The sequence below is a fragment of the Cyanistes caeruleus genome, chromosome 1 (genome assembly GCF_971803275.1).
Source record: "Cyanistes caeruleus chromosome 1, bCyaCae1.hap1.1, whole genome shotgun sequence".
NCBI lineage: Eukaryota > Metazoa > Chordata > Aves > Passeriformes > Paridae > Cyanistes > Cyanistes caeruleus.
In genome coordinates this window covers 84,365,871-84,393,174 of record NC_141701.1, presented here as the reverse complement: position 1 = coordinate 84,393,174, position 27,304 = coordinate 84,365,871, and the positions used below count along the sequence as shown (strand labels likewise).

At 37.3% G+C, this 27,304-nt stretch overlaps 1 protein-coding gene across 9 annotated transcripts in view; it reads right to left on the bottom strand.

Moving 5' to 3' along the window:
* The window catches only part of GMDS (GDP-mannose 4,6-dehydratase), a 409,807-nt gene that overhangs the window by 363,785 nt on the left and 18,718 nt on the right, over positions 1–27,304 (bottom strand). For 3 of the 9 annotated variants that reach the window (XM_023919776.2, XM_023919777.2, XM_023919775.2), the window contains exon 1: positions 20,014–20,135. The exons of 5 other annotated variants lie outside the window; for them this stretch is intronic. In XM_023919776.2, the coding sequence (XP_023775544.2) occupies positions 20,014–20,067 (54 nt within the window). In that variant the 5' untranslated portion in view covers positions 20,068–20,135. Of the gene's footprint in view, positions 1–18,708; positions 18,867–20,013; positions 20,136–27,304 lie in introns of those variants that run through there. One more of the 9 variants, XM_086900032.1, reaches the window with a different exon arrangement.

The following is a 27,304-nucleotide window of genomic DNA, read 5'->3' as shown; positions in this document are numbered from 1 at the left end:
GTAAACAGGTTTGGGATTTTGTTGTGTAGGTTTTGTTTGCCTTTTTTTAATTAAGAAAACCGTATGCAATACTGTTGGCTTTTCAATTAAAATACCACATTGAGGACAATCTTTCATAAAAATTAGGTGTTGGTGGAGTATGCCATAGCAGAAAAATCAAAACAAAAACAACCAAAAAAGGCATTTTAGTTATTATTGTGTCAGATTTTAATTGCACTGAGTATTTTGGGGGTGTTTGTTGCTAGCCCTAAACAAAGTCAAACAAGAATCTGTAGGATTTGAATCACAAAGGGAAAGGGGGAGCCAGAAACTGCACACCTTACTGTCACTGACATTTATTTGAGGAAATTTTACAGAAGTTTTCTTCAAGTGTCAAAAGCTTTGAATATAATACTTCAGGAATATAAATTCTAAAAGAAAAAAAAAATATAAGATAGACAAACAGAGGCTGTAAGTCACTAGTACCTTCCTTTTCTTTGCAAGCTCTTATTTTGCATGTCAGGGTTCTCTGGTTTCAAACACTGACATCTTAAACCAACAGGTAAATCACAAGTAAGCTCTGACATTTTCAACTTCCACTCCCCCATGTTTGGTTCAAAACAAGTCTGCATGGTGCAAAAGAATGCAGTATTAGTTTGAAATCATTAATTCCAAAATAATCGTCCTAATTGAGAAATGCATCAAACATATACCAAATCCATTTCCAGCTACTCCTTTTTAACCCCAAGGTACCAGAAGTACCAGAAAAATTCCTGGTTTCCCCTAGAAGAGGGACACAGCAATGAAGCAGGAAATTTCCACATTTCCACATTTCACTTCTAACCCTTTCCCCCAAGCTAGAAGCTTCAGTAGAGATCTCTGTTCACTTTCACAGGCAGCAATGGCAGGAGTGGTTTAATCGGGGTCAGTATTTCCCTGACCAACCCATCACAGGCACCCTATTCACAAAACCAGCAGCCACTTTAATCCCACAAAGCTTTCAGGCTTTGGAAAGGCAAAAAGCAGCAGCAGGATGAAAGAGGTCTCCATCCACTTCAGACACCATCATTAGAGACTTCTGCATTTGGGAATTTAATTTCCAAGGAAAAGTCAGTTATAATCATACTGGCATTTAATATCACTGTAAATAAAAATAAAGGTTAACACATATAAGCTGCCAAGCACACCATCTCTTGGCAACAACAGTTGGAAATCTGCAAGTTAGGGATGCCAGGTCTTTTTATTTTTCTCTTTTTTTTGGCATTCAATTAAGATTACTGATTAAATCACCGAAGTACAATATCCTGTTAACATGTCCCGTAAGAAAATTTACACCATCTGCACTACCATCTTTAGAATACAGTCTGCACCCATAGTAATTAGTATTGTTAGTATAAACATCAACTAAATCTCAACTTTTAATGATTTCACCATGCATATGTACTAAAAGGCTTATCTGTTAGGCAAGAGTTGCTTTATTTATGCAGTGTTTGAAAAAATAATGATTTATTTGACTGATTGAAAATTTTGGGCTGTTGCATCAAATTAGCTAACAAAAACACCAAGTAATCCTATTAAGGAGATTCAGCTTCCACCCGGAGGAAGTGGATTCCTCACTATATTTCTTTCAGAGCTCCCCAAAATACCAACATTCACATACTTGAGCTGCTCTCACAATCCAAATTACATTCTCCATATTGTTCTTCCCTTCAGACAAAGCTTGGTATGTCCTAAGAAACTAATGTTGAGGAAAGCTAATTGGCATAATTATTTATTAACCATTAGCAATTAACAGTATCTGTTTAACTCCAGGAAAGAGATTCTGTATAATTTTATGCCTGCTGCCATGCAAAATGTTTCACATAACTGGTTTAGTTTTCCCCCCCTCTTTTGAGTTTGCTTCACTGCTAGCTTCAAAACTTTTATCAGAGCTTTCAGCACTTTTAAGTTACTGAAATAAGCTGAGCTATCCTGTGAAGAAGGCAAAATGAGAACCATTTTCTTCCAATGAGTTTACTATTGAACTGCTTGAGAACATAAGCTTGCAAATCACTTCCATGTTGCTAATCCTAAATATTCTAACTATTCTATTAATGGTATAAAGCATATCTCCCCACTGGAATTGGAATAAAAAGAGAAGAGAAAAAAAAGCTATAGCTCACATAGTAGCCATTATTTGAATATCAAAAGTGAAAGCCAGCACTGGTACAACTCAATCCACTAAACTACTAGTTTATCTTGATGTAATTTAGTTAAATCATCAGACTACTTTGAAAGTGTATGCTAAGAATATTAAAAACAAAAATACTCAGTAGCAGCTTCCAGAAAACAGCTTCTAGAAGACTAAATGCAGATCGTAGACACAGCTTTAGATGGAAATTTAAATGTAGCTATGCAAGGCAAAAAAAACCAAAAAACATTTAATTAGGAAACTTAAGTCTTACTAAAGAAACATACTTCCCAAATTAATTTTTTTATCTCTACATAAAAGAACATGTTTGACAAAGGAAGGGATTGTTTCTGAAACTACTGATCCCATATCTTGATAAAAGACTAATGTAAATATTACTAGTTAAGTTTTCTCAAAGGTGGATATGCTAGAGAGAAGAAACCACATCACTCTTATAAAGCAAAATAAAATTAATATACAATTATCTAACAGTCCTCATGGAACAGTATTGTCAGAACTACAATTCTCAAACACATAAGCAGGTGAATAACATCTTTTAGATGTGTTTATATTCAATATGAAAGCTGAAACACTTTACTTTTAAGCAACCAGAGTTTGAGTTACAAAAAACAAAAATCAAACACCAAGAACATGTTCATATGCTCCAAAACAGAAACACCCTATTCTTCAGTGACTCACATCCACTAGTATCAGATTTGGTAGATCAGTACAAACTTTAAAAAATGAGACAGCAAATTGTCAGAAAGATTGTCAGGTAAAAAGACTTCATAAATTCATCTGTATTATTCTCAACCTAAATTACCAGATTTGTAATAGTCCATACAAATTAAATACCATATTTAAAAACCCTCTGCCAGTCCTCTTTCTTGACAGTATTTAATGTTACTGTAGCTTACTATTTTCACCTCATCTTTTCAGGGGAAAGTTTCCAGTGTGGCGCACTGCACTGGATGATAAGAACTGGGCATAAGTCAGTTCAGGAGGAAGGCAAAGCTCAAACCCACCAGCAAAGAAGGAACCCAAGTGGTGGTGGTTGGTTTTGTGACAACGAGAAAATATTTTGCTTTTCTTTAGCGAATGAGGAGAGATGGGGAGGAATCAGACATTTGTTAACTCAAACTAGAAAACAAGAAAATTCCCCCCCCCAAGAACAGGTGTACCAAAGACATTACTAACAAAGTTGCAGATTCTCATTCAGCCCCAATGGGCAAAGACAGCTATCACAGTATAGGCATCTTAAAGTCTGAGTGGGCACTTGTCAGGGATGGAAGCAGCTAAGTTTATTCTATGTTGTTGATTATTTTTCCATAATCCAAGCCATAATGCAAGTGACAACTTGCATTCTCTTCTTCTGAATGCTCTGACAATGCAAGAGTTGGCCCTTCAAAACTGCATGGGCTGAGGCAGTCAGAAGGCATCCAGGGGAACACCAGGAAACTGGCCCACCTCACAAAGGGAAAAATAAAGGGAAAAACCCAAAAGACAGAGGCTGGTCAAGAGTGGCTAGAAACCTGCAAAAGATGGGAGGCAATTACAGAAATATTTTGGGAGAAGACTATACTTAAAAATCTGGAATATGAGTGAAAACCACCCTGAATTTTTGTTTCTGGAAGAGAGCTCTAAAGAAGCTGAAACAATGTTGCTGCATGAAAAGAACAGGAGAAGCTGTGCAGGTCACAGATCAAGTTGTCTCAAATTGCAGGTCATTGCATTATGAACACCAGCTCTGGAAAGGCACACAAAAACAGCTATCTTGAACCCTCTTTGCCTTTCATTTTCTCATGTTCTTAAGATAAATGTATTTCCCCAAATTCTTCCAGTGACAGTAATGACATTGCTATGGCCATGTTAGGCACTGTTGAATGAATAATCTCCCATGTTACTCTGGAGAATACCAATCACATAAAGCTTGTAAAAAAATAAAAATCTGCTTTGGTGTCTACTAACCCAATTGCAAAGCAAACATAATTCTTGTTCCCAAAGCATGCACACAACTGTTATGCCTTGTTCACAGCTTCAGACAACTACAAGGTTTATCAATAGCACCATCAAACTCCACCCAACATTACATTATTCTCTATAGCTGCAGTAGAAAAAAAAACCTTTCCCTATAGCTTTAAAGCAAAGTAGAAGACTATTATCCAGTTTCTACAAGAGAAAAGTCATTACAGAACTCCTCTATTTGTAGCCAAGATTCTCCTTTCTTCCCACAAGTCTAAGTGTTCCTGACCACTTTACAGACACTCAAATCTGCAATTCCTATCCTTCCCTAGTCAGAATGTGTTGTGTGAGTACAGGAGATTTAAAATTCTAAGTAGATATCTATAACAGAACCCAGAATTAACCCTATATCTAGCTACATATATATCCATATGTGAATTCCTTGTAGAGGAACAGCTCAGAGCAAAATCAACATATTTGATATTGTTTCATGTCTCAACCATACAAAAAAGTCATCCTAACAATGTCCACATTGACCAAAAAAACCCTCAAATCTGTAAAATGAAAATTCCTTTTTTACTGAAAGTCAGTTAAATAGGATTACAGGTTTTAAGGTAAACTGTCAAAGCTGTAGCATTTCCCATATTTTACTCCCAAATCAGGTTAGACTATTTACCCTCTCTTCCCACATTGAAACAGAACAAACACCAAGAATCTGTTCTCCAAGTTCTTGAGAGTATAGTGTCACAGGCAAGATATGTCAGGGCCCTCAGGTAACATTTAAAGCCTGACTCAAAGCTTAATAAAATTGGTGTCCACAGAGTGGAGAAAAATGGATAAAAGTTATTTTAAACATTTCATTAAAAACAAACAGAAAAACAGCCCCAAAAACAAACCCAAAGCAAACCACAACAAACACAAGACAAAAATAACCAATACACTCTTGTCAAACCTGAAGCTCGGTTATTTCTGTTCTTGGCACAGAAATCTGTACTTTACATATATTTTAATTTTTTGGGGTAGCTTACAACAACAAACAGTAAAGCAAAACATTTTGTTTAAGATTAACACATCTACAGCTTCATTATTTTGAAACAGCAAAGTATTTTCTGCATTATAAACACACAAAAGTAAAAGAGCGCAAGTTCAGAGCACTATTCACCTAGCTAGGAAAAGATGATATAACACAAAATAACTCTACTGTATCAGATCATACACCATAAACATTTATCAAGTGTTAAATACTTCCCAGGAAACTTAGAAACAAGATGGTTTGGAGAGAGACCTTGTACACCAGCAAGATGATTACAGACATCAATTATTTGACTATAGACATATCATAGTGGTGATACAAGTTTATATTGTACAAAACATTAGCAGCACATGTGAGTCAGCCAGATTTTCCTACCAGAGCTCTAATGTTAACCTGCTTATCTGAAATGAGAAACACCTTTACCATTAAATAAACAGTGACTGTTTCCTTGCAGGAGGGGAAGGGGAATCCCCATTCCCTCCCACACTCCAGCTTTTCCTACAGCATCCTTTCAAGTCTCACAATTTTAATACAGGCTCTTTTAAATGCCAGTTTTTCCTTTCTCTTTTTGCCAAAAGACTTGTTTTCCTTTAGCAGACAGAGTTGAGGCTGGAAAATATTCCTTCCTACATAGTTGCAAAAGAACATGCCACACGTACATGAGATTCAAATCTATCAAAACTTTGAGCTGCAAAAAAAAAAAACCAGTCAGACCTAACACAGAATAAACTAAAACCTAAAATAGGACAATTTCAGTTTTAGAAGAAAGTAGATTCCAACCATTCCTGTCACCTTTCTTGGTCTTCAATCTAAGGAGGAAAAAAAAAAGTGATTTCACCAGAGGCAAAACATTTCAGGTTTCCATAACAAGGCAGGAAGGTATGATTAAGCAGTTGCCTGTGCATGAGATGCATTTTTTTTTCTCTTACAAAACAGAGAAAGAAAAAGGCAATTATAACACAGAACTCAAGTATGAGGCTCTGTGGTTGAGGAAAAAAAATGAAGTAATTTTAAAACATTTGCCAGACGACTTCAAGCATTTCCTTTCTCATTCCAGGAGTTGGCATACTAGCTAGGCACACCTTATAAACCCCACCACCTCCTGGCCCTAATACATTCCAGTTTTTGCTTCATTATAAGAAGTTAAATAGTGCATGTTTAAATATATATAATATACGCCCAAACATTTACACACATACATACCTTATCGCAAAAAAGACTGATACTAGTACTAAAAATAGACGCACACCTTGCTTAAATGTGAGAATAAAAGCATGTTTTCACTTGCAATTAAAGCACAAGGAAAAAAAAGGCACTGAAGGGGATCAACACTGTATTCACAGATTCAGGGCATTTCTCCATAAATGGCACAAAAATCTCTAGTCATCATTTGTTCACTGGTGTATTATTTTCTGTCAGTTGTGGTGGTCATCTGCCACCACAACAATATTGCCTTTTGGCCTTCAGAAATATATTCTGGCATGCTTACAAGTCAGGAATTTTTAAACTATTTATTGCTTGAAACTTTAGGTTCTGATTCTATGACTTTTTCTAAGAAAAACTGATTCACTGAAAGCAAGTCTCCTTACTTGTTCCAAAATCTTCAAGCAATGATTAGGAATATATTGATATAGTGCTAATCCAGGAATTGAAATGACATGTTAACATCGTTAATGTTCTCATCCAACCCTGTAATGAATTTCAACTATCCTGACCAACAGGAGTCTGTTCAAGAAAAGTACAAAGAGGCCATAGTGGCTGCTAATCAAGAAGAGGGGGGAAAATGGAGGGAAGGAAGCAGAAGGATGAATTTTTCTTTGCCTGCATCCTGAGTAGGCATCTAAAATAGCTTTGACTGTCCCACCACTACCTTCATTATAGGCTTGGGTTGGGTAGAACTGGCCACGTCAGAGAAGGAAGAGCTGTGGTTTAGTCTAGACACATCATTTCCCCTTTCCTTTACCAGGGTCCTGCTTCCAGCAAAGATCCTTTAGTCAGGGCATTAAAAGAGCACATTGCTGTGAAAGAAAAAAGCAGCCCTGCTGGTTCAAAATAGGAAGATCACAGGACAAAGCAGCTGTGGTACAGCCTGGTGTTCACCAGATTTCCCTTCCTGAGGCTTTTCCTATGCCTAAAAGGATAGGACTAAGCATCCCAGAACCGGCCTTAACACCGACCGGGAAAAGGAGATCTTTGTAACTAGTCTCATTGCAAGGGCAAACATCCATGTGTAACCAAACAAGCTCCACCTCAATGGCTCAAGTTCTACTGAACTGCTCTCAGCTTCCAGTTCCTCTCAGGCCCCCACCTGTTTCTTGACCACTGTAACATCACCAGTGCCAAAGCAATTTGTACAGCCTGCACTCAGCTGAGGCACCAGAGCCATTCTTTAAATGCAGGCACTGTCCTGGGCTTTTGGGAGGAAAAGACCATTCTAACACGCTTTGCAAGGGACTGCTGTGCTGACCCACCCGGAGCTGCCAGGTTGCACGTACCACAGTGTCCTGCCAGCAAGCTGGTATAGGGCTCCATGAACTCTGCTGCATGCTGTGTATTTTTTTATATTTCCATAGTTTTAAACTTTTTTATTTATTTTGAAACACAAAATTAAACTAGAAGATCTGGGTGAACGTCATCATACTTAAATCCTGACTACAGCAAAAAGACTTCTCTTTAAAAATGCTACTCATTTATGCTGGATGAACTCCAAATACACACTCCATGTGCATTCAGAACTGGAATTTAAAAAAGTAAAGTAAGTGCTTGTTTCTGAGCATGCCATGTCAGTGTGATTCGTGAAACATGATCATCATTTTATAATAGAGTAACAGCACAGCATTTCAGAATCCAAGCTGCTTTTGCTGTTCCTTCTCTCTTCTCAATTTTAACCACACGAGTTTTAGTCCTTAATATGGTCGTCCACATAAAGCTATAATCGCTTCTTTATTTTCCACAGCTACTACCAGCTGTGAAGTCTAAACAGCCAACTACAAATCAGAACAGTTCAACATTTAGGGGGTAATTGTATGATACCCATCTTTTTCAGCTTGTTCTGGCCTGCATTCCCAGTGAAATATCAGCAGCTGGTGAAAGTCAGATCATCATGTATACTTACTACTTCCGTGCTGACAAGATGTGGTCACAACATGAAGAAGGAGGAGAAACACTGAAACCCCCACCATAGGTCTGTGTTTTCACAAGATACATAAAATCTTCATTTTAATGCTGGAAATGTTAATTTTTTCCCCCCAAATCTTCAGAATCATCTCTGGCCACTTTGGTGGCAAAGCTCCCTTCCCCCATGCCATGCCAGCAGCATTAGGAAGCCTTAGCTGTTATCAACAGGGGATAAACCTGCTTCCATTCTAGCTTAGGCAACACTGACACTTCTGGTTTAGCATTCCTACTGGTATCTAAGCTAGAATTAATAAGTTTTATTCGGTTAAAATGGAAATTGTGTGGGCTAATAGATCATCTTGTTCTCTGAGAACTTCCCGTTTTTTAAAAAAAAAAACAAGGCAACACTTTTATAGTTACTTTTTGGTCCCAGGCTTACTAAAAAGATAAGGATCCCACATATCATGTTTCTTCCTGCAGCTGCATGGCCATTTTTACTTTAATTTTCTTGGAAAGCGTTCACTCTCCAGTGTCATAAAAATACTATTACTTCCATTTTCTCTCCCTACACAGAGCAAGCCAGCCTCTACTTTGAAGGGCTTAAGCATGACATTTCAATAAAAGTTCCAAAAGCGAGTAACAAATCACCTTCAGACAAATCAAGTCAAGATTTGTCAAGAGCCAAGTACAAATCCACCATAACATCACCAGGGCACATGCGGAGGACACCTTGCTGTTTTCACACCTGAGCACCGCAGGGATGCTCTGAAGTGCCTACACGTGGCTCCAGCTCGGCGCAGCAGGCTTGCAGCGCTGCGCAGCACAAGCGCTTCCCCGTGGGTTGCAAACCTGCAGGGGAGCTCTGATGTGCAGTGAGCGCTTCCTGAGAGAGGCTCCAGGTGTTATATTGTTGAGCCACCTCGTGGCACATTCCCTGCATTACAGCACCGCCGGGGCTGGGGAGCCGCTGGGCCGGCTCAAATCCATGCAAGAAAACAGCATCTATGATGTTCATCAGCCTCAGCATTCCCTCAGTAAGGAAAACATGAATTCTGCAAGTTAAGCTACACAAGACCACCCCAGTACTACTGCCAGTCGCCCTTTTCTAAGCACTTGGTTATTCCAACCAACAGAGCAACCTGCTTTGGGAGTTCTTACGAGCCACGTTCAGTCTGTACATACATAATGGCTCATGGATGAGACAACTGAGCCCATAATATCAGCTGAAGAAATATTCAGCTATATGAAATTCCACCCCCCCAAAAAAAAAAACAAAAACAAGAGCACATTTTCTGAAGACTGACTGTGAAGTATTTTCACATGCAACAGCTTTTATACATTTTCGCACACCATCTTCAAAACCAAGTCCTACAATCCAAGGTTTGCTCTGAAACTGTTGTTGGGCCAATGTAACTTAAGTGAATCAAAGACAAAGTAAGTGTGGTTCTTCTGAGGCCTCAGATAAAAGGAGAGGTTTTTTACTGTAGAAAACCCCAAGTCATGAATCCATACACATGAACTCTCAAAATTCCCTGCACACACAGCATAACCAACAAAGATACTGCCAGGGCAACACTGGTTACTGCAAGTCAGCTCTCATGTAAGAACCCATTTCATTCTGCAGTGATTTATTTCCACTTCTGCACCCTTAGACAGTACCAAAACACACAGCTGGTTTTTATACAAAATGAGCATTGTGTGACCAGTGGTAATGTAATCTTCTTACCACTCCACTGTAAGCATTACTTCAAGGGATCCTTCTTGGAATAATTATTGTTTTATGTTGTTGCCCCTTCTGGCACCACTGAAAGACAGTAGCTTTTAAGAGTTACAAAACCCCTAAACAAACCACAACAAACCAAACACCTCACACACTCAAAAAAGACATTTTAGATCCTTGTTTACCACTATATACTACCCATACTGTTCATAAATGGTTTCTGTACACATACTACATATAAGGTACAAAGAAATACAAACATGCTAACTACAAACTTCTAAAAAATGAGTTGCAAGGCACAAAACACAGGAAAACTCATCACGCGAGACCCTGGCAGAACACAACACACCGCTTACAGACAAATAAATAACATAGGCAATCTCAACACAGTACAACAGTACCAAGAAGCCATAGTTTTTCCATCAGCCCCAAAAGTTTCAAAGTAATGGAGAGCATTTACAAGGCTTTAAGCAGCTTTCTAGTCTTTTCATAGACAGTAGGAAAACGCTAATAAGTAGCATTGTTGAGATATGATACTCCAGATACTTCACTAGGACACCCATCGTGCAATTGACTGAAGAGTAAAAATCATAATTTATTTACTTACTGCCTTGTTTCTCACTCTATACTGTACTGAAGTCACAAACCCACCAATACTAATCTTCTTTCTAGTTCCTTAACAGTCTTGAGAGAGATGGAATGAAGATAACCACAGTACAAGTCCAGAGATGCTCTAACACAGGCTCCTGCCCATTTCCTACCACCATCATAATTTTGACTGCTTTCTTCCCTCCCTTACCAGGAAACTTCCTACAGCTTACAAAGTTTCAGGTTTCCCCACTTCTGCAGCAAAAAAGTAATGAGGGTTGGTACTAGCAAGACTAGACACAATTGGAAGCTGCAATACAAATTGGCTCAAAGCCCACAGCTGAAGAGAACAGCTTAATCAGCTCAATCTAAAAAAGCTTTTCTCTCAAGTGATGGCTTGAAAGCTGTTAAGTGAACAGTTAAAAAGAAAAAACTAGGGACAAGTCACTGAGTGGGCTTGAGGGCAGTCCTAGACACCTTTCAATCTCAAAATATCCAGCCCTATCTCAATAGCTTCCAAAAGCCTTTCAGACAAACTTGATTTACATTATTGGAATTCTTCAAAATCTTCTCTGCATCACAATCTCACTTAGGTTACTAATTTGGAAAACTCAAATCATCCCACTATACAGACACTGAAACCTGGGATGAAAACACCCAGAACAAAAAACACTGAGCTATTTGACTACTTTGTGCTGTGTTTCAGTAGGAGGAAAGCATCTATATTATGTTTGTGGATTCAGGTTTTAACTACAGTGTTAAAGAACTGCTTTTTCCTAAGGATGGAAAACACATGTTTCTACATTTTCAATCTGGACTGTTCCAATTACCACCAACATCCTGAATCAATGTAGTTTTAAAAATAAATTCCCAAGCATTAACATTAACACATTCACTAACTGATGCATCATTTCCTTGCAGCAAATACCCAGATCAGTTTCCACACAATTAAAACATTTAAAAAAAATTCTTAAGATTAACTTCCCCCTTTTTCTTCCCTCAAGAGTTCTGGAGTTTGTGCAGATATTATCGACATTTTACATCACGACAATCACTTCGCTTGAAAGACAATGTCTGCTGTATTCCATGAAACATCTCTTCCTGCTTGCAATGATTTGGGATGAAGATTACAGCTGATATTACAGTATTTTTACATTTCATAAAAGTTAAATAACATTGGTGCTGATTACACAAAATTTGTACGAACAGGAATGGATACACTTGAAGCAGTGAATGAGGTGAATGTTTGTTAAGATCCAAATTTTGCAGAGGTGCAAATTGCATTACAATGATTAGTCAACTTTGGATTTTAATGTTTAAGTTCAACTTCAATATGCTAACTTTACCCACACAGGAAGAAAGCTTTAAGAGCTTTATGCTGACATTTAAGACCATATCTAAAGAACCCAATAATATTTTTAAAATGGCAATGCATGCTAATTTAAGTAAACACTGCATAGTATTATGGGATTCTACATTGATCTTGCTCCTACAATAATAGAAATTAATGAATGTTGATAGAAGGCACATTTAGAAAAACAAGCAATGTATTAAAATGTTAGAACATTAGACTATTACTATTTTCTATCCTAATACTATACCATTAGTATATTACTATTTTCAAAACAATGCTCCGTTCTTCAGTTAACCATTGAAATAATGCACTGAAGTGCACTGAATGAGGCCTGTGGCAAAATGAATAAGAAATATCCAATAACAATAAAAAAAAATCTGAAACATTGCTAGAGTTTCCAAACTAAAACTTCAGCAGCCAGATTTTGAATCCCAGAGCAGAACTTAATCACCAGAAAAGATACTCACCCATCTACATAACCAACACCAAAAATTAGGATTAGGTTTAAACGTTTTCATGCAAAATATATCCATACTTCTCAAAAAGCAAGTCACAGGCAGGCATTGTGAAGGCTGCTTTCACACAAAGTGAGAAATTTGTTTTAAGATCTGTAACTTTAGCACTATTGCTCAGGAAGAAAAAGGCTCATACACACACAGGGTTTCTGCACACCAGTAAGTATGCAACACAAAAATGCCTGTTAAACTTTTCTAAAACAGCTGATTCACACCTCAACTGCCTGCAACATCTCTAATCTATATTTGGAAAACATCCAAATTTAATCCCTTTAATAAAAGGAAATGCACCTCCCCTGTCTAGACATCCAATTTAAAAAAAGAGCAATGCTTTTTGCATTCAATTAAAAAATACATATGCCAGAAACTTCTTTTATCTAAAATTTATGAAACTCACAATACTCATAAAATTAAGCCTGTAAGTACAAACCAACTATCTATTTTCCCTTCAACAGCAACAGTAAGTTTAATAACCTGTTTCATGTAAAAATGCCACATATTGTAGACTTCAGCTGTTCACAGTTACATAAATATTTATCCCAATAAATTTATTGTGTGATGTTAACTATTTTATATATATTATCTAATTTTTTTTCTTTTGTTCTAGAATTGAGATTTTTCCAAGAATCTTTTTGGAGGAAAGTCATGATTTCATGAAGAGCACATCAAACTGGACAATGCTCTGCAATGCTAAAACAGGTCTGGATTTTAACACTCTGCTGGCAGCAGCTGGGGTTACCTCAAGGCTGACATGTTAATACCAACATGCATTTGCACTTGGGTTGAGAAATAAGAAATCTCAGCTTTGAAGGGTTAAATAAGGAAAAAAATAGGTATTGCTTGCCAAGGGACTATCTGAAAAGCAGCAATTCCTATGGCTGTGCTTTTAATCCTGACGTTCGCAAAGCTGCAGAGGGATACAGGCAACACAAGGCTAAAAGTTAACAAATAAAAGCTATTGACATTGCCAGAATAATTTGGAATTTTTTTTTCTTTTTTTTCTTTTTTACAGAAATTAAAAACCAAGAAACCTATAGTCTGAAACTATCTTGAACTGTGCATTCCCACAGCAATGAAATCCAGTTGATAACCTCATTCCCTAAATTAAGCAATCTCATCAAGATGATGAGCAATCAAGTCATGAAACTCAGTGGAGCCAGGGGGAAGCTACACATGTGTTTGTGCATTTAGTGCCTTGGGCTTTTATGAAAGCCACAGAAGTAAGAATATGACACACCACAACGGTTGCTTCAAGTTGATGTTTCAGAAAAGTAACATTAATTATAGAACCAAAGTAATTTACTGACTTCTCCATCAAAGGGAAGATAATCCAGCAGTTCTAGATCATGACATGATTGCAGATCAACTTTCACAGAAAATATTATGGCTTTTAGCAGCTCCTTTAACTTTTTCATATCACTTTATATCATTACAGAATTTATGCAAAGTTCAAGGAAAAATTTTTAGTTTCTACTCTCCAAGTGTAATTTTCAAGAAGCCAGCTATATTAGCATACACATTTATTTTCAACTGGAGCATATTAACACTAAAAAGTATTTTTATTCTACAGTAAGGAATACAGGAATCCAGGAACTAGTTTTCCCTTCAGCAGATTATCCAACTACAACTGACATCTAAGTACTCAGCAAGGGAGCTGCGGTGCAGTCCCAAGTCAGTCAATTAAAGAGCGAGTCATTCACCACATTTATTACAACAGTTTTGTCTTCGTAAAATTGTTTTACGAATAAATCTGATAAAACAAAGCTCCAACTAGAGACAAGCTGTTTTATAAAATATGAATGGCAGGATACATATTAGCAAAGTGAAATCTCCCCACAAGGGAGCTGTCAAATATATAATTACTTTAAAAGCATATTAAATGTTTCTAAAATTATATATGGCACATAAACTAGACATTTTATTATTAAGACCATACTTGGTCTTAATAATATGCAGTATTATGCAGTATCTGTTTCATTGCTGGTTACCAGATGAGTTTCTTTAAGACACAACACAACAAACATACTAAGGATTATTAAAAATGGCAAATTTCAGGGGATCCCTGTGGTAAGAATGAAAAATACCCCTCAAAGACCAACATAATTCTGGCCACAGATAAAGATCATACAGGAAGAGTTTTCCTAAGTCTAAAGTGTTCTTTGCTTCCAGAAATAAAGCTAATTACAACAAGAGGAAAAAAAACCCACACACAACTGACAAAAAACCTCAATCTTTCAACTAACACCTGTCAGCTACACAGAATGGGAGATGGAATAATTCTGTTTTAGCCCCATACTAGCCAGAGTTTATGTTCTCATGCATGTATCAGATATTATTCAAAAGTACTTGTAATATGGCCATTTTCATAGTCTAACTTCAGAAGCGTTTTACCAGTTAAAAAAAAAAACAACAAAAACAGCAAACAAAACCAACAGGAAATACCCCCAAAACACCAAATGGTTTAGAAAATTCAGTTAAAAAGGTCTGTGCAACAACTTCCTATATTTGATAGGAGCTAGATCAGGTAGGAATACCAAGCAGTTGCACAGTTGCATTTTCTGGCAAAGATAACTGCATAGCAGAAAAGGTTTTCTCTTAATTGAAGCTGCCCACAGCTTCTAACCATGAGACAGTCATTTAGTTTAAGTGGCTGTTGTATTCATGCAGGAAAACCTCTAATAATTTAAAAATTCTAAAACCATCTCCTGATTGAGTGAAAGACCATTCATCATTCTATCTCTGTAAAACTACTAGGACTTCTGCTTGGCATAGAAACAGCCTGAGTCCTGAGCTAGTTAGGACTTTTCTGACACAGCTTTTACAAGGAAAATTCCAGGTAAATCAAACTATTCATGGGAAAATACTAGGGAGAACTTTTACTAAGAAAATCATTGTGGTTTGCTGAGCACATGTGCTTTTGCTTTTGGTGTTAGCCACTCCCAGACTTTGCGGGAGCATCTGTATAAGGTCTTTACAGACACCAACATAATTGTTTAATCTGAGCAACTAGTGCAGGAAAAATAATTTGGATGATTAAGTGAAAATTTGCTTCAGAGATTCATTTGTCTGAGAGATGAGGACCAAACTGTGAGTTTCACTGAGCAGACAAGAAGCAAATATATTACAATTTTAGATGCCCACAAAGGAAAAATAAAAAAAAAAACCCTGATTCTTACCAAATTGATTACATTATCTTAAAGTGGGTTACCCCCACTTCAGCAGGCAGAAGCTGACAAATTTCATTTTGTACAGAAGTTATATCACAACACAAGCAAGAACATTTAAGCATAAAAATAGAGAGGATGCTACCGCCCACATCATTCTTTGTGGTTTAATCAAGGTTGATTCACAGTCACACTCTGTTCCAACCCAAGCCCTAGTGTACATATAATTACAGATTAATGAGATACTGTAAGAGATGTTGCTGTGATTTAAGGTGGGCATTTCTTAGGTGAACTTTCTCAGAGGAAGATGCTGTGACAAACTAGCAATTTAATTGAAAATAATTTAGCAATTAAAGGCTAAATAGAGCAACTGCACTCAAGCAGGTTTAGGGTCTTGTCTTTTCAGACTACCAGCTAGAGACCTCAGCTATCACCAGAAAAAGTATTTATTGCTGTGTTGCCTCTCTAGTATACAATTCTGCACTCCTTCTGTACAGATCTTCTCAAATAATTATAAATTTCTTTTGCACAGATATGTGAACAAATTGACCTTGCAGACTGGCAAAAGCCCCCTCCTTCCTGATGACAGTCAGCCAACACAACCTACGTAAAGCCTCAATATTCCTTGCTATTGCAGGTTCTTCATTCCCATGGCTCACAGGAATTTCCCAGGCTTATAGGAGAAGCATTCCACATGGATGTTCTGCCAAATCAAGCTAAGGTGCTGAGCACACATTTTCAACACAACAGGCACAGTACAAGCAGCAGTCTTAGACTTTCACACCCACTATTGTGCTAAGCTTTTAAATAAAAGACTGTAAATGTAAGCATATGCAAGGTGACAACAGTGCTGAAGAACGAGGTCTATTAAACAAAATTGTTGCACATAAGAAAAAAAGCTTTGTTTTCATCACACCACATTTGCCTGTTAGGCACAGAGAATATTTGACTATGATAGGTTTATTCTAAGTGTTTTCACTTGAAGACCACAAATCTCTTCAAACATTTGAAAGATAAAACACCACTTTCACTGTTTTAACTTTGGACTACCTGTCACCACAAAACCTGCTACTCAGTAGGAGAAAATAGCTTTAAACAAGTCAGTAACTGTTTAGAGCAAAATATATCTGCCATCTTGTGGGGGCTTGTGGCATGGAGTGCGTTCCTCTGTAGAGGAGGGTAACAAATTACAGAGGATAATGAAGATGCTCATAATGCCTAACTTTTCCTGGACTGAGGGAGTAAAAGAGAAAGTTGAAACTGACAGAATTCCAAAGGTCAATTTATTACACAAAGAGGAATGAACCAAGGTGATGCCACACAGAGGTATGATAACCTAAGTAAAGAAATGTGGTTAAATCCAGAGAGCAGTTCATGCTGTTCACTACTTGTAGCACTTCTGATGATCCACTAGGAAAGGACAGAGTTGTCATTCCATGATTTGTCACAAACACACACAGGCAAGAGAAGAGACAAAAACAGAGAAGAAAAATGTTGGGCACCTGATGCTTTAGGATTTCCAAAGGCAGCCTCTATCCCCCCAGTCATGTTTCACTTTAACTGGAATCTTTCAACATTTGTAAAACTGAAAATAGTACGCTCAATATGTCCTCAACTCAGTATAAAGTGTTTCCAAGTTGAAAACAGACCGCTGGGATAAAGCAAAATGAAAAAAAGATGTGAGAAACCAAATAATGTGGCATCACTCCATTTATCATCCCATTATAGTGAAAAATACACAACTTGTTAGAAACATCAGGGGACAAACACGAAAGAAATCCTGCATACAAAAAAACCCAAAAAATAGTAAGAAAACATTGGACTGTAGAAGCCTATTTCATTCTGCAAGTTTGTTTTCCTTTTAACACACACAAGTCAGCCTTACTGTGAAACTATCATCTGCTTTTCTGAAACTATCATCTGCTTTTCAAAACTCTTTATACTTCAGCACTGTATTTTCAAAATGCCATCAATAATTGTTTTCAGGACATGATTTCAACACAAGAACTCAATATTATTTGAATAAAACAAAAGCTTATCTAGCTCAACTTATGCAATGAGCTTCAAGACTTTCCAACATACAACTAGTCAAAGCAGTACTCAATTATGGTATGAAATTTAAACCAGAAAAACAAGATTTGAGCCAGTTTTTAAGTATTATTTATACTAATTCATAAGGATCCTGTCCACTGCTTTGTCTAATTAAAAACTTGCAATTTACCTTTCTGCAAAACTACAATAAATGAATTTGTCAGCTACAGCCTGTGCTGTCTTGACCTATTCATATAAAATCAATTGCAAGCAAAAGTAATAGAATCCAATCAGACACTAGTTACCAGCATAGCAGGAAGGCAAGGCTAGAAAAATAAGTCAATAGTGGCAAGGCAAAACAGACTGTTCACCTGATGCTTGATCATATTCGCCATGATCATAATATCATGAAGTTATCATAACATCCACCGTGTTATATTCTTGAGGTCTTATACATTTTGCACATAAAAGTTAACTACAAGTTCCTCTATGAGCACCTGCTAACAGCTCACAAAAGAAAATCAGTCCACACAGCCAGCACTTCCACAAAATATGAAGCTAAATTAAATCTCTGGATCCAGCCCACTGTAATTTACAAGTCTTTACATTACAACAAATGACATGCCTTCTCTATTTTAATGCCATTTAAAATTGTATTTCATATTTTGTTTTACTAAACTTTTTTAAAAGCCTTGCTATTAAAGCAAATAAAAGGAAAGAACGAGGTCCTCAAATTCCTCTTTCTAATCTCTAGATTAAAGGCTGTGAATTGGTCTGATGAATGGTTGTGACCCAAATCAAATCTTGGGAAAGGTTCCCTATTGTGGCAAGGAACCTCACTAAGGGAAACAAACTGACTATTGGTCTCCTATCACAACTCTTAGACAATGATGTTTTTCTCTATATTTATCCATATTCCCTTGTTCTGTTTTACCAATCCTTTACTGCAAGAAAAACAATACTTTCAAGCAGAATTAGAAGCTCTCATTTTTAAATAGCTGTTCCTTTCAGACAACAGAACAATCTTCAGAATACTTCCATTTCTAAACTAATAGTTATTCACTATAAAAAATACCTTTGCAAGTCTTGAAACTCCAGCTTCTTATTGAGGCTCTGACAGTCAAGCCTAAAATCAGTTTTAATTAACTTTTTTAAAATGCTTTCTAGCACTGGTGACATTTTCCAGGATATTTCACAAATTCTCCATAGCAAGTTTCTCTGCTTTTAGTAATACTGCAAGATTAAGAAAACAATTATAATTTTCAGGTTCATAAATAACAATCAAGTATTCAACTTTTTTCCCCCAGGGGAATGAAATTATTAATAATTCAGTAGCCCTGCTATTATATTTCTGATTTCATAGGTCTAGTAAACTGACCCATGAACTTGGGGTGTTGTACATTCCCAGTCTTGGTAATGTAACTTTCAACACTTCAGTCAGTGGTCTTAGCTAAGGTAGTTCCTTAAATCACAGTATTTTTATTTAACAAAGGTCTTCTAAAAAAGCAAAATGAAGCTATGTATATTTTTTTTAAGATATGCACATTTATATTAAAACCTTTAACCTAAAATACTACTGTCATTATAAATTGTATGCCTATTATAATAACTCAACCTCTCTCTTCTTATTTGAGGAAAGTGTTACCCAACCACTTGAACCTACAGCCTGCCCCCATAAGACTGAACAGGTGGTCCAAGCCCTAACTTTACTTCTTTTTGCTGTATATTTGGAAAACATTAAAATAAACTGCGAACAAAAGTATCATTAAGAGTACCAGACAGCCACCATTAAAAAACTCAAAATGAGTTAGTGTAGCAATGCCACCAGGAGCTCTTCAAACTTGGCTAGCTTATCTCCAAGTTTTGTTTGCCTCTATTGAGGAGTGAGAAATTACTATTTCCAAGGCAAGGGTAAAAAAAAAAAAAAAAACAAACAGGAAAGGGGCGAAAGAGACTCCTGTGTGCCTATAAAGACATTCTTAACAGCTCTGGTGTGAATATCCAGCTTTGAAGATGAACCTGCTTGAATAACTGCTTTGCCTTAATTATTGTATGGCTGTAGGACATTGTTAATTAAAGTGCAGTGTCTGGTTAAGGTAAATTAATTGACCTTTGCAGCAAAGGACAAAACAAATAATTTACTGCCTTAATTCTTCCCCCCTCAAACATGAGCAAAGCTGAAAGCAACTCTAAATAGAAAATCTGGAAGAAAAATAAGCCTTGTAATCTATAAAACATAACTAGAGATAATCTTGCACTTGATGGCAGGAAAGCTTCCACTCTGAACACCTTTAAAAGGTGCAGAGAAAGGAAGCAAGCTATGAAAGAAGACTCTGCTTATCTCATTTAAAACCACTGATGATTGCCTGATGGGTGGTACCTTCCCTTTCTGCTGTTTTTGGTTGCAGCCCAGCTCCCAAGCTGAAAATCCCATCTTCACTCCTCTCCCCCAAGAGAGTTATAACTGCTTTAAGTAGAAGGGTTTCAAACTGCTGGTGCTTCAGTCAGTTTAACGGCATACAGGTTGACCCCAGCCACAGGAAAATATTGCCATGCAGTACACAAGCAAAAGACTATTAATTCATAATGCTAAGAAGAATAAATAAAACTATATATATGTATATATATATATTTCAAAAGGAGTAATATTCTCCTGGTTAAGGGAATACAAAAGGTACCAATATGTTTAACCTATATTTAATATTCAGCATGTTTCATAATGTGTAGGCTTTGAAAATGAAATAATTTTCATTTGTGAAATATATATATTATATATATAAAGAGTAAAGTATATAGAAATACCATCAAAAGCCAACAAGAATAATTAACTGACTTAAAAACCAAGGACCCCTGGCACTCCCAATTTTAAGGAACAGATATTCCAATTTATCTCCCTAATAACCCCTGAGTAGATAAGGGGAAAGTAAGGTACAGAAGAACCTGTTGGCATTTATACTTGGAAGAAAGCATATCCATTAACTGAGACACTGCTGCCCATAATAAGATTCCTAGTTCACCACAACTATAAATTTTTCTCACATGGAAAAGCTTTGAATGAATATTTTAGTTCACTCAGGAACAATTCCAGCTCTATGGGATTTCAAAGTAGTGCTCAAAGACAAATTAAATGCTTTGTGCACGATGAGAAAGTATTTGAGTGAAGGAAGCCTTCAACACTTTCTGAAAAGCCACAGATTTTATCTTTACAGTTAATGTAAATGTGGTTTTTCCCATCCTTAAGTGTTTAAATCATTCTTATAAACTGTGGCAAGCGAATTAATGTCACAAACCTGCAGCAAATGTACTTCACTTTTACACTCCGTTTTGATTATACTGCACACCGCCCTTTTTACAAGTGCGTCAATATTACCAAAACCAAGCCCAAACAACAAAGAACCACTCATGAGACACACACCTCTTCAGTGAATACAAAAGAATGAGAATTGACATATTCAAAATATAGTTCCAGAAAGCTTTGCAAATGCTTTTCTTGTGCCACATTATTCAGGCCCGTCTACACATTGGACAAAGTTGATCATTTTCTGAACTGCTTGCAAAACTTTGCTTAAGAGCCTGGGAAAAATAATTGTTGAGAAAATAACCCTAAAAATAAAATTAAATAGAAATAAAAATTGCATTCTGAAAAAGCATCACAACTGCATTCACAAAAGTCTCCCACAGTGGGCCCACTGTATTGTCTGATGGAATTTGGCATTTTTCTCTAGAGCCAGTCAATAACAGGAACTCAATCATAAATGTCCTGCTTTCCGGTGAGTGCAGCAGCCTCAGCTGCACAGCCTAATGAGCCAGGGGCACACCAGTTTCAGCAACAGCTGGAAAAAAGTCCACCAGAGAAGGTTAAAAGTTTTTTGTTTGTTTTTAATAAACCCAGAATTCTTTCTTTGTTAAGCAAAGAAAAAAAAAAAAAAAAAGCCCACAAAACCTCAAACAACCCACGCTCCTGATTCTCTCAATATGCAAAAAAAAGCAGAAAAGAGCAGGGAGGAAGAGCAGCAGAGAAGAACAAAGAAGGGCAAAAAATGGGCAAAGAAGGGTGAGAAACAAAGAGAAGAATGGAAGTAAAGAAAGGCAGAGAGGAGTGAAGATAATCTGATGTAAAAGAAGGGCAAAGAAAAAACGAAGACATTAGTTCCAAGAAGTTCAAAGAACTTTAAAGAAAGTCCAGGAAGACCAGGGGTCATCCTTACTGCAGATAAAGCTCTTCTGCTAAGAGCTCTTGTACTTCGAGCACCACATGCAACTCTGGTGCAAGTTACCATGCTAACAGGAACATACTTCACTGATTTTGCAAACTATTAGTTTTTCAAACTGGAAAGAAACTGAAAACAGCTAGTTTTCCATTAGCCTAAAGACATTGCTACTATAAAAAAAAAAAGTAAACACTTCGTAATATTTTCTCTTTAATAGTCTTCTTCTTCCTTTTTAACTTAACTGAGTTTTCACACAGTTCATTAAGAAGATTCCTTCAGTTATTGGCTTTTGATTCATGGGGAAAATGGAGTACTGTTGAAGGAGCAGTAATACATAGCTCACTCAATATATACCGTGTGTAAGACTCACTTAAGATCTGAATTAAGAAGCTCCCCCACCACAAAAAAAAAAAAGACTTGCTATAAATCTAAATAGCTAGAATTCTGACTCCTACTTAAAGTGAAAAATAATCAGTAACTTTAACATGTGCACAAGTTTTGGTATTAAAGATGTCATCTTAATTACAATTAAAGCACTGAGATCATTTCCTATGAAAAAGTTGCTCAGGTTTATTAGTTCAGTGGAGAGTTTTCAATCTCAATCTTAAACTGAGAATCAAGATTTAGAGCAAAGGCATTTTCTGTGGTTACACAAAGTCTAACTCACACTCAACATATTGCAGTCACTTGGTTGAACATAATAAATCTACAAGAAGTTTCTGAACAGTATCAAAACTGATTAGACACCTGTACACACACCTCATTTCATTTAGATTAGAAATGCCTGTAGCAGCCCAGAGCCCTCAAATATTTGTGTGGCTAAAATCTGTGCTCATTTAAAACAAGATCATTTTTGACTGACACCTTTTTGATTAGGTTGAGGTCTCTATTTCACATATGTCAGCTTGCAGTGATTGTTGAGAGGGGTTCAAATCCCCATCTCCATCTGCACAGTTACAGTGAAATAAGCGATGGCCAACCTAAATGTTAATTTTAACCTAAAAAAGTAAGGTTTTTGTTTTGTTACTAAGATGTAACTGAAAGCTGGGTATATTTGTGGGTGAAGACAAGTCCATACCTCACATTTCATTGAGGTTGATCCCTTCAGGCTCCCTCCATCCTCCCACTTGACATTGGCCCAGTACTCGGAACAACACAGTTCCATCCACTTCTGGCAGGGTAAGTTTCCAGACAGGGGCATTTGTCTTACCACAGTGCTCTGGAGCAAAACATTGTACTTGCAGCCCAAACAACACCACATGCTACAACCTCATGGGAAACAGATACCAGAAGACAACATGCAAGGGAGAAAGACTCGGTAGATCACTGCCCCCAAACTGGGACTGTCTTGCTGATCAAGGCTCTCCAAGGAAGCACAAAGGCTACAATTTCCTTTCTCAAGAGAAGAGGGAAAGAATAAAGTGCATGGACCAAGCTGCATTTAATACTTCCCTCAATGATAAGAGGATGAGAATGAAGTCAGGCAAGCTGAGGGAGAAAGCCTCAGCTAGATACAACATCCACCTTATGGAGGAAGAAGCGCACCTCAGTTGGAGACTGCTGGAAAAGAGGTTCCACAAATTTTGGAGGCAGAGAAAAGGAACTGCACTGTCCTACTCCTCTCACATTTGTTTCCAAAGGGCCTTTTCTCAGCTCCTCATCCAACACTAGTACTAAATACAGTGGCCCCAGCACCCTCTCTTGTGAAAGCACTCCTGGCTGCTTCAGGCCCTACTTCTCATGTGGTTCTTCCACACCTTTTCCTCTCTCACTAGTGAAAAGGGTAGACAGTGATTAGAGAACTGAATCTGGATAACACTCCACATAAGCAGCAGCCTATAAAGCATAAAGTACTTTGTAGATACCTTATTTTGCATAGAATATTTTTTTGTCTTCTGATAATTATGTACAAGTTGCTTCACATAGTTACTAAATGGGTACTCACTTTTTCTATTTATCGAGCATTTTAAGAGTCACTTCCAGATTTAATTACATCAGTACTGGAGACTTTTGCTATCCCCCATGTTTACAATATGTAAGAATCAGTGACTTCGCATTCTCAGAATTCAGAAGATACTCAGAAAGAATACCCATTTATTACAATTGAAAGAAATCAAATATTTCCAACCTATTTATGTTCAAAACTGAAAAGAACCCCAACACACAAGATGTCAGTCATTGTACTACAGCACAAAGACTGCATTTGGCATAATACTCCTATACAGAACTGAAGGAAGGTTATCACTGTAGCACATGTGGTACTTGTGGAGCCTTTATGCTTGGAACTGTGGTAAACAACATTTGTTTCATTTTTTAACTAGTTCAGAAATAGCAATAAGTAATTGTTTTTTAACAATAAAAAAAAAATTGTCACAAAGCTGTTATTGAGAAACCAAGAAGTCATATAAACAGCCTATTCCAGGCAATTTCTTGATGTAAAGAATGCTGCTCCATTTTAAACTTCAATCAAAACAGAGCATCAGTCAGTCACAGCATATCAAAGATTTTTAAAGGATGAATTTAAACACATAGGCCATTAATTTGATAGAGACCTACATACCCATCTCCACACAGATGTGGAGACAAGCCACATAGAACATGAGAGGCTTGTTTTCAAACTAATAACTGACATGGTGTCCTTATACTGTAGAATACAAATTGCAACAAAACTCCACTCTTTTGATACCAGAATTGGCATCCTGCAGTTAATTTCCTCTAAAAGACCAAAAGTTGCTTTTGCTTCTCCACATGCTTTACAGGTTTCACTAGCACCACCAAAAGGGTCACAAATTCTTCCTTGTTTCACTGCTCTGCCAACTCAGCTGCACTGGTCCTCATGACAGCTGTCCTCTGCCCTCACTCTCTGACTGCCACCTCAACTTAGCCAACATCCAGAACCAACCACTTTGCCCAGCCTCTTGGTAAACTAGATCTTTGGTGGGGCTTTAACCATCTACTTCAGCAGATGACTTCTGCTTCTGCATTCTACTTTTATTTCAAAACTACCACTCCCCATTTCTCTTCTACATCATGTTGATAGCTCACTCTATGTATACCACATGTGACAGGCTTCTAACAGCTTGTCACAGTTGCAGCTAGCCTATAGCTGCCAAATAAATTTGGCCATATCAGACCCCTAAACTTAACGAGCTTAGAAGTAAAACAAGTCCCCGGATGGGGCAGGGATGGGTTGGATTCAAATCCAAGCAGAGACCTCAGCTAATCATGTTTAATCCAGAAAGCAGACATATCCAAAGAATTGGGTGGTGCTAAAACCTTGAGCAATCAGTTGTCTAGACCCGGGAGTTTTGAACGCACTATATAAGAAGGTTCTGAACAATAAAGCATGCTGTTTCTTGAGGACTCTTGGGAGTTTGTGTCATTTCTGTCTCCAACCAATGACCCCTAATGCAATAACAGCCCTCATTTAGATTACAGCACAGTTCTGCCTTCTGACCCAAACTGCCAAGAACACCAAAAACCAGAAGAGATGCTCTTAGATTTTACTTCTGTTTCCCAGTCTCATCATAGCTTAGTGAGGGAGAGAAATTCTGTCAAGCGTTAGCTCTGATAGTCCAGAAAATACTTCATAGACCCACAAGGATGCTGACTCTCACAGAAGAAAAAGGACTGGAACACAATAGAAGTCAATATGGACAGAAAGCCTTTTCAGGAGTCTGACAAGACCACAAAGTCCCTATTTGTCTGCACAAACAGATTTTTGTAAGAGTTTATGAATACAGCCAAATCAGAGATAAAATCTCTTGTCCTAATAAAGACCTTGAGACCATGCTCTAAATCACTCGCTTCACCCTAAAGTGGTACAAAGATTATGCACAAGTGCAAAACATCCTCTCTCTTCCTCACATTTTCTCATAGTTGGTTCACTTGGATTGACATGTTATGAAACAGACAGTCAGTGTAGGAAATTTTAGGACCCACTGTAAAAGCCCAGCAAGAAACACAGAAGGCAAAATGGGAGTGATATAACAGGAAGAAGTTTCTAGGAAATAGTGCTACTAAACTCCCCAGTCGTGGTGGTAGTAGAACCCTGAAGAAGACCCCCAATGCTCTGCATCAACACTACATTGTGTTGCCAAATATAATCTGTGTTAACCACTTCTTTCTCCCCTGAAGCATTAATTCAGTTATCAGTAATTCAAGTTGATTTAGATTTAGCAAAACTGTATTTAACAAATAGAATACACCAAAGCAATAACTAAGCATTAACCCCTGTCAACAAACAACACACACCTTCCAGCAGCTCCTTTTAGACCTTCCAAATTATATAATACTACTTTATTTTGTCTTCCCGCTCTCAGTTTCCATGCCAGTGATCCATAAGAAAACCCTCCTCACTGAGGAGGAACAGGAAAGTAGCTCAGCTCACATGAGGAATCTGAAAATCCAAATGCCAGTGCTGTAAAACACGAAGCAATTGAACACATAAGAAAACAAGTAAGAAGACAAGGATTTCATCCTACTTACATTAATTTCCTTCTTTTTTAGAAAAGAATGAAAATAAGTTTTCTCTCTTTGTCAAGACAGCATAGCTTGAATCTTTATAACATGTATTTTTTACAACCACAGCAAATAAACTTTTTGCCAAAAAAAATCAGAAAAATTTCTATTCTTCATCAGAGTCCAAGACTTTTTTTAAAAAGGCTGCCACTATGCCAAAGTAATGCATCCAAGTAATGCATACCTTCTGCAACAACCTATTTTGTATCCAAATGAACAAGATACATATAAAGTTTTCAGTAGGTAATATTCAGCAAATGACTTGAAATGCTCTTTCCAGAAGATAAGTACAATTTTCTGCTGGAACAGAAACCTTATCACTTCCTGATGCAATAGTCCCACAGCTCCTCATGGATGGAAGTAGTATGTAAATCTCTGCACATCTGGACATGCTAAATCATTAATAGAAAAGAATCAAATTGTTTTTGGCTAACTTTGTGTCTTTTTTAAGCATGAAAAAAAGTCAAGTCTGGGAATAAACTGGCAATTTCACATGTCTCAGAGTAGGGCAGATAGAAATATCATTAATTGCTATGCTGGTTGCCCAGCACTACATCACTGCATAGCACTCCAGCTAGGACACAGTAGAACTCCATCTAGAAAGACACGTTCTTCACAACTTCATATCTGGAGAGAAGACTGCCCACTGAGGAGTGTTCCTCCCTTCCCACTCAACTTGGAAAGCTGAAGGGCTGACATCAGCTGTAAAATTAGCCATCAGCTTCTGCGAGAGCTTGGGAAGGAGGGGAGGAAATGGTGGCAGCAACAGCTGCTTGATGACAGTTCTTCTGGCAACGGGTTCCCTAATAACCAAATCCTAACAGCACAGGAGGTGGACAGCTAATTTCCATACAAAACAGATAAGGTCCAAATCAGAAAAGACACAGTAAGAGAAAAGATCTGAGGAAAAAGGGGGAAAAAGATTATATACTGGAGAGA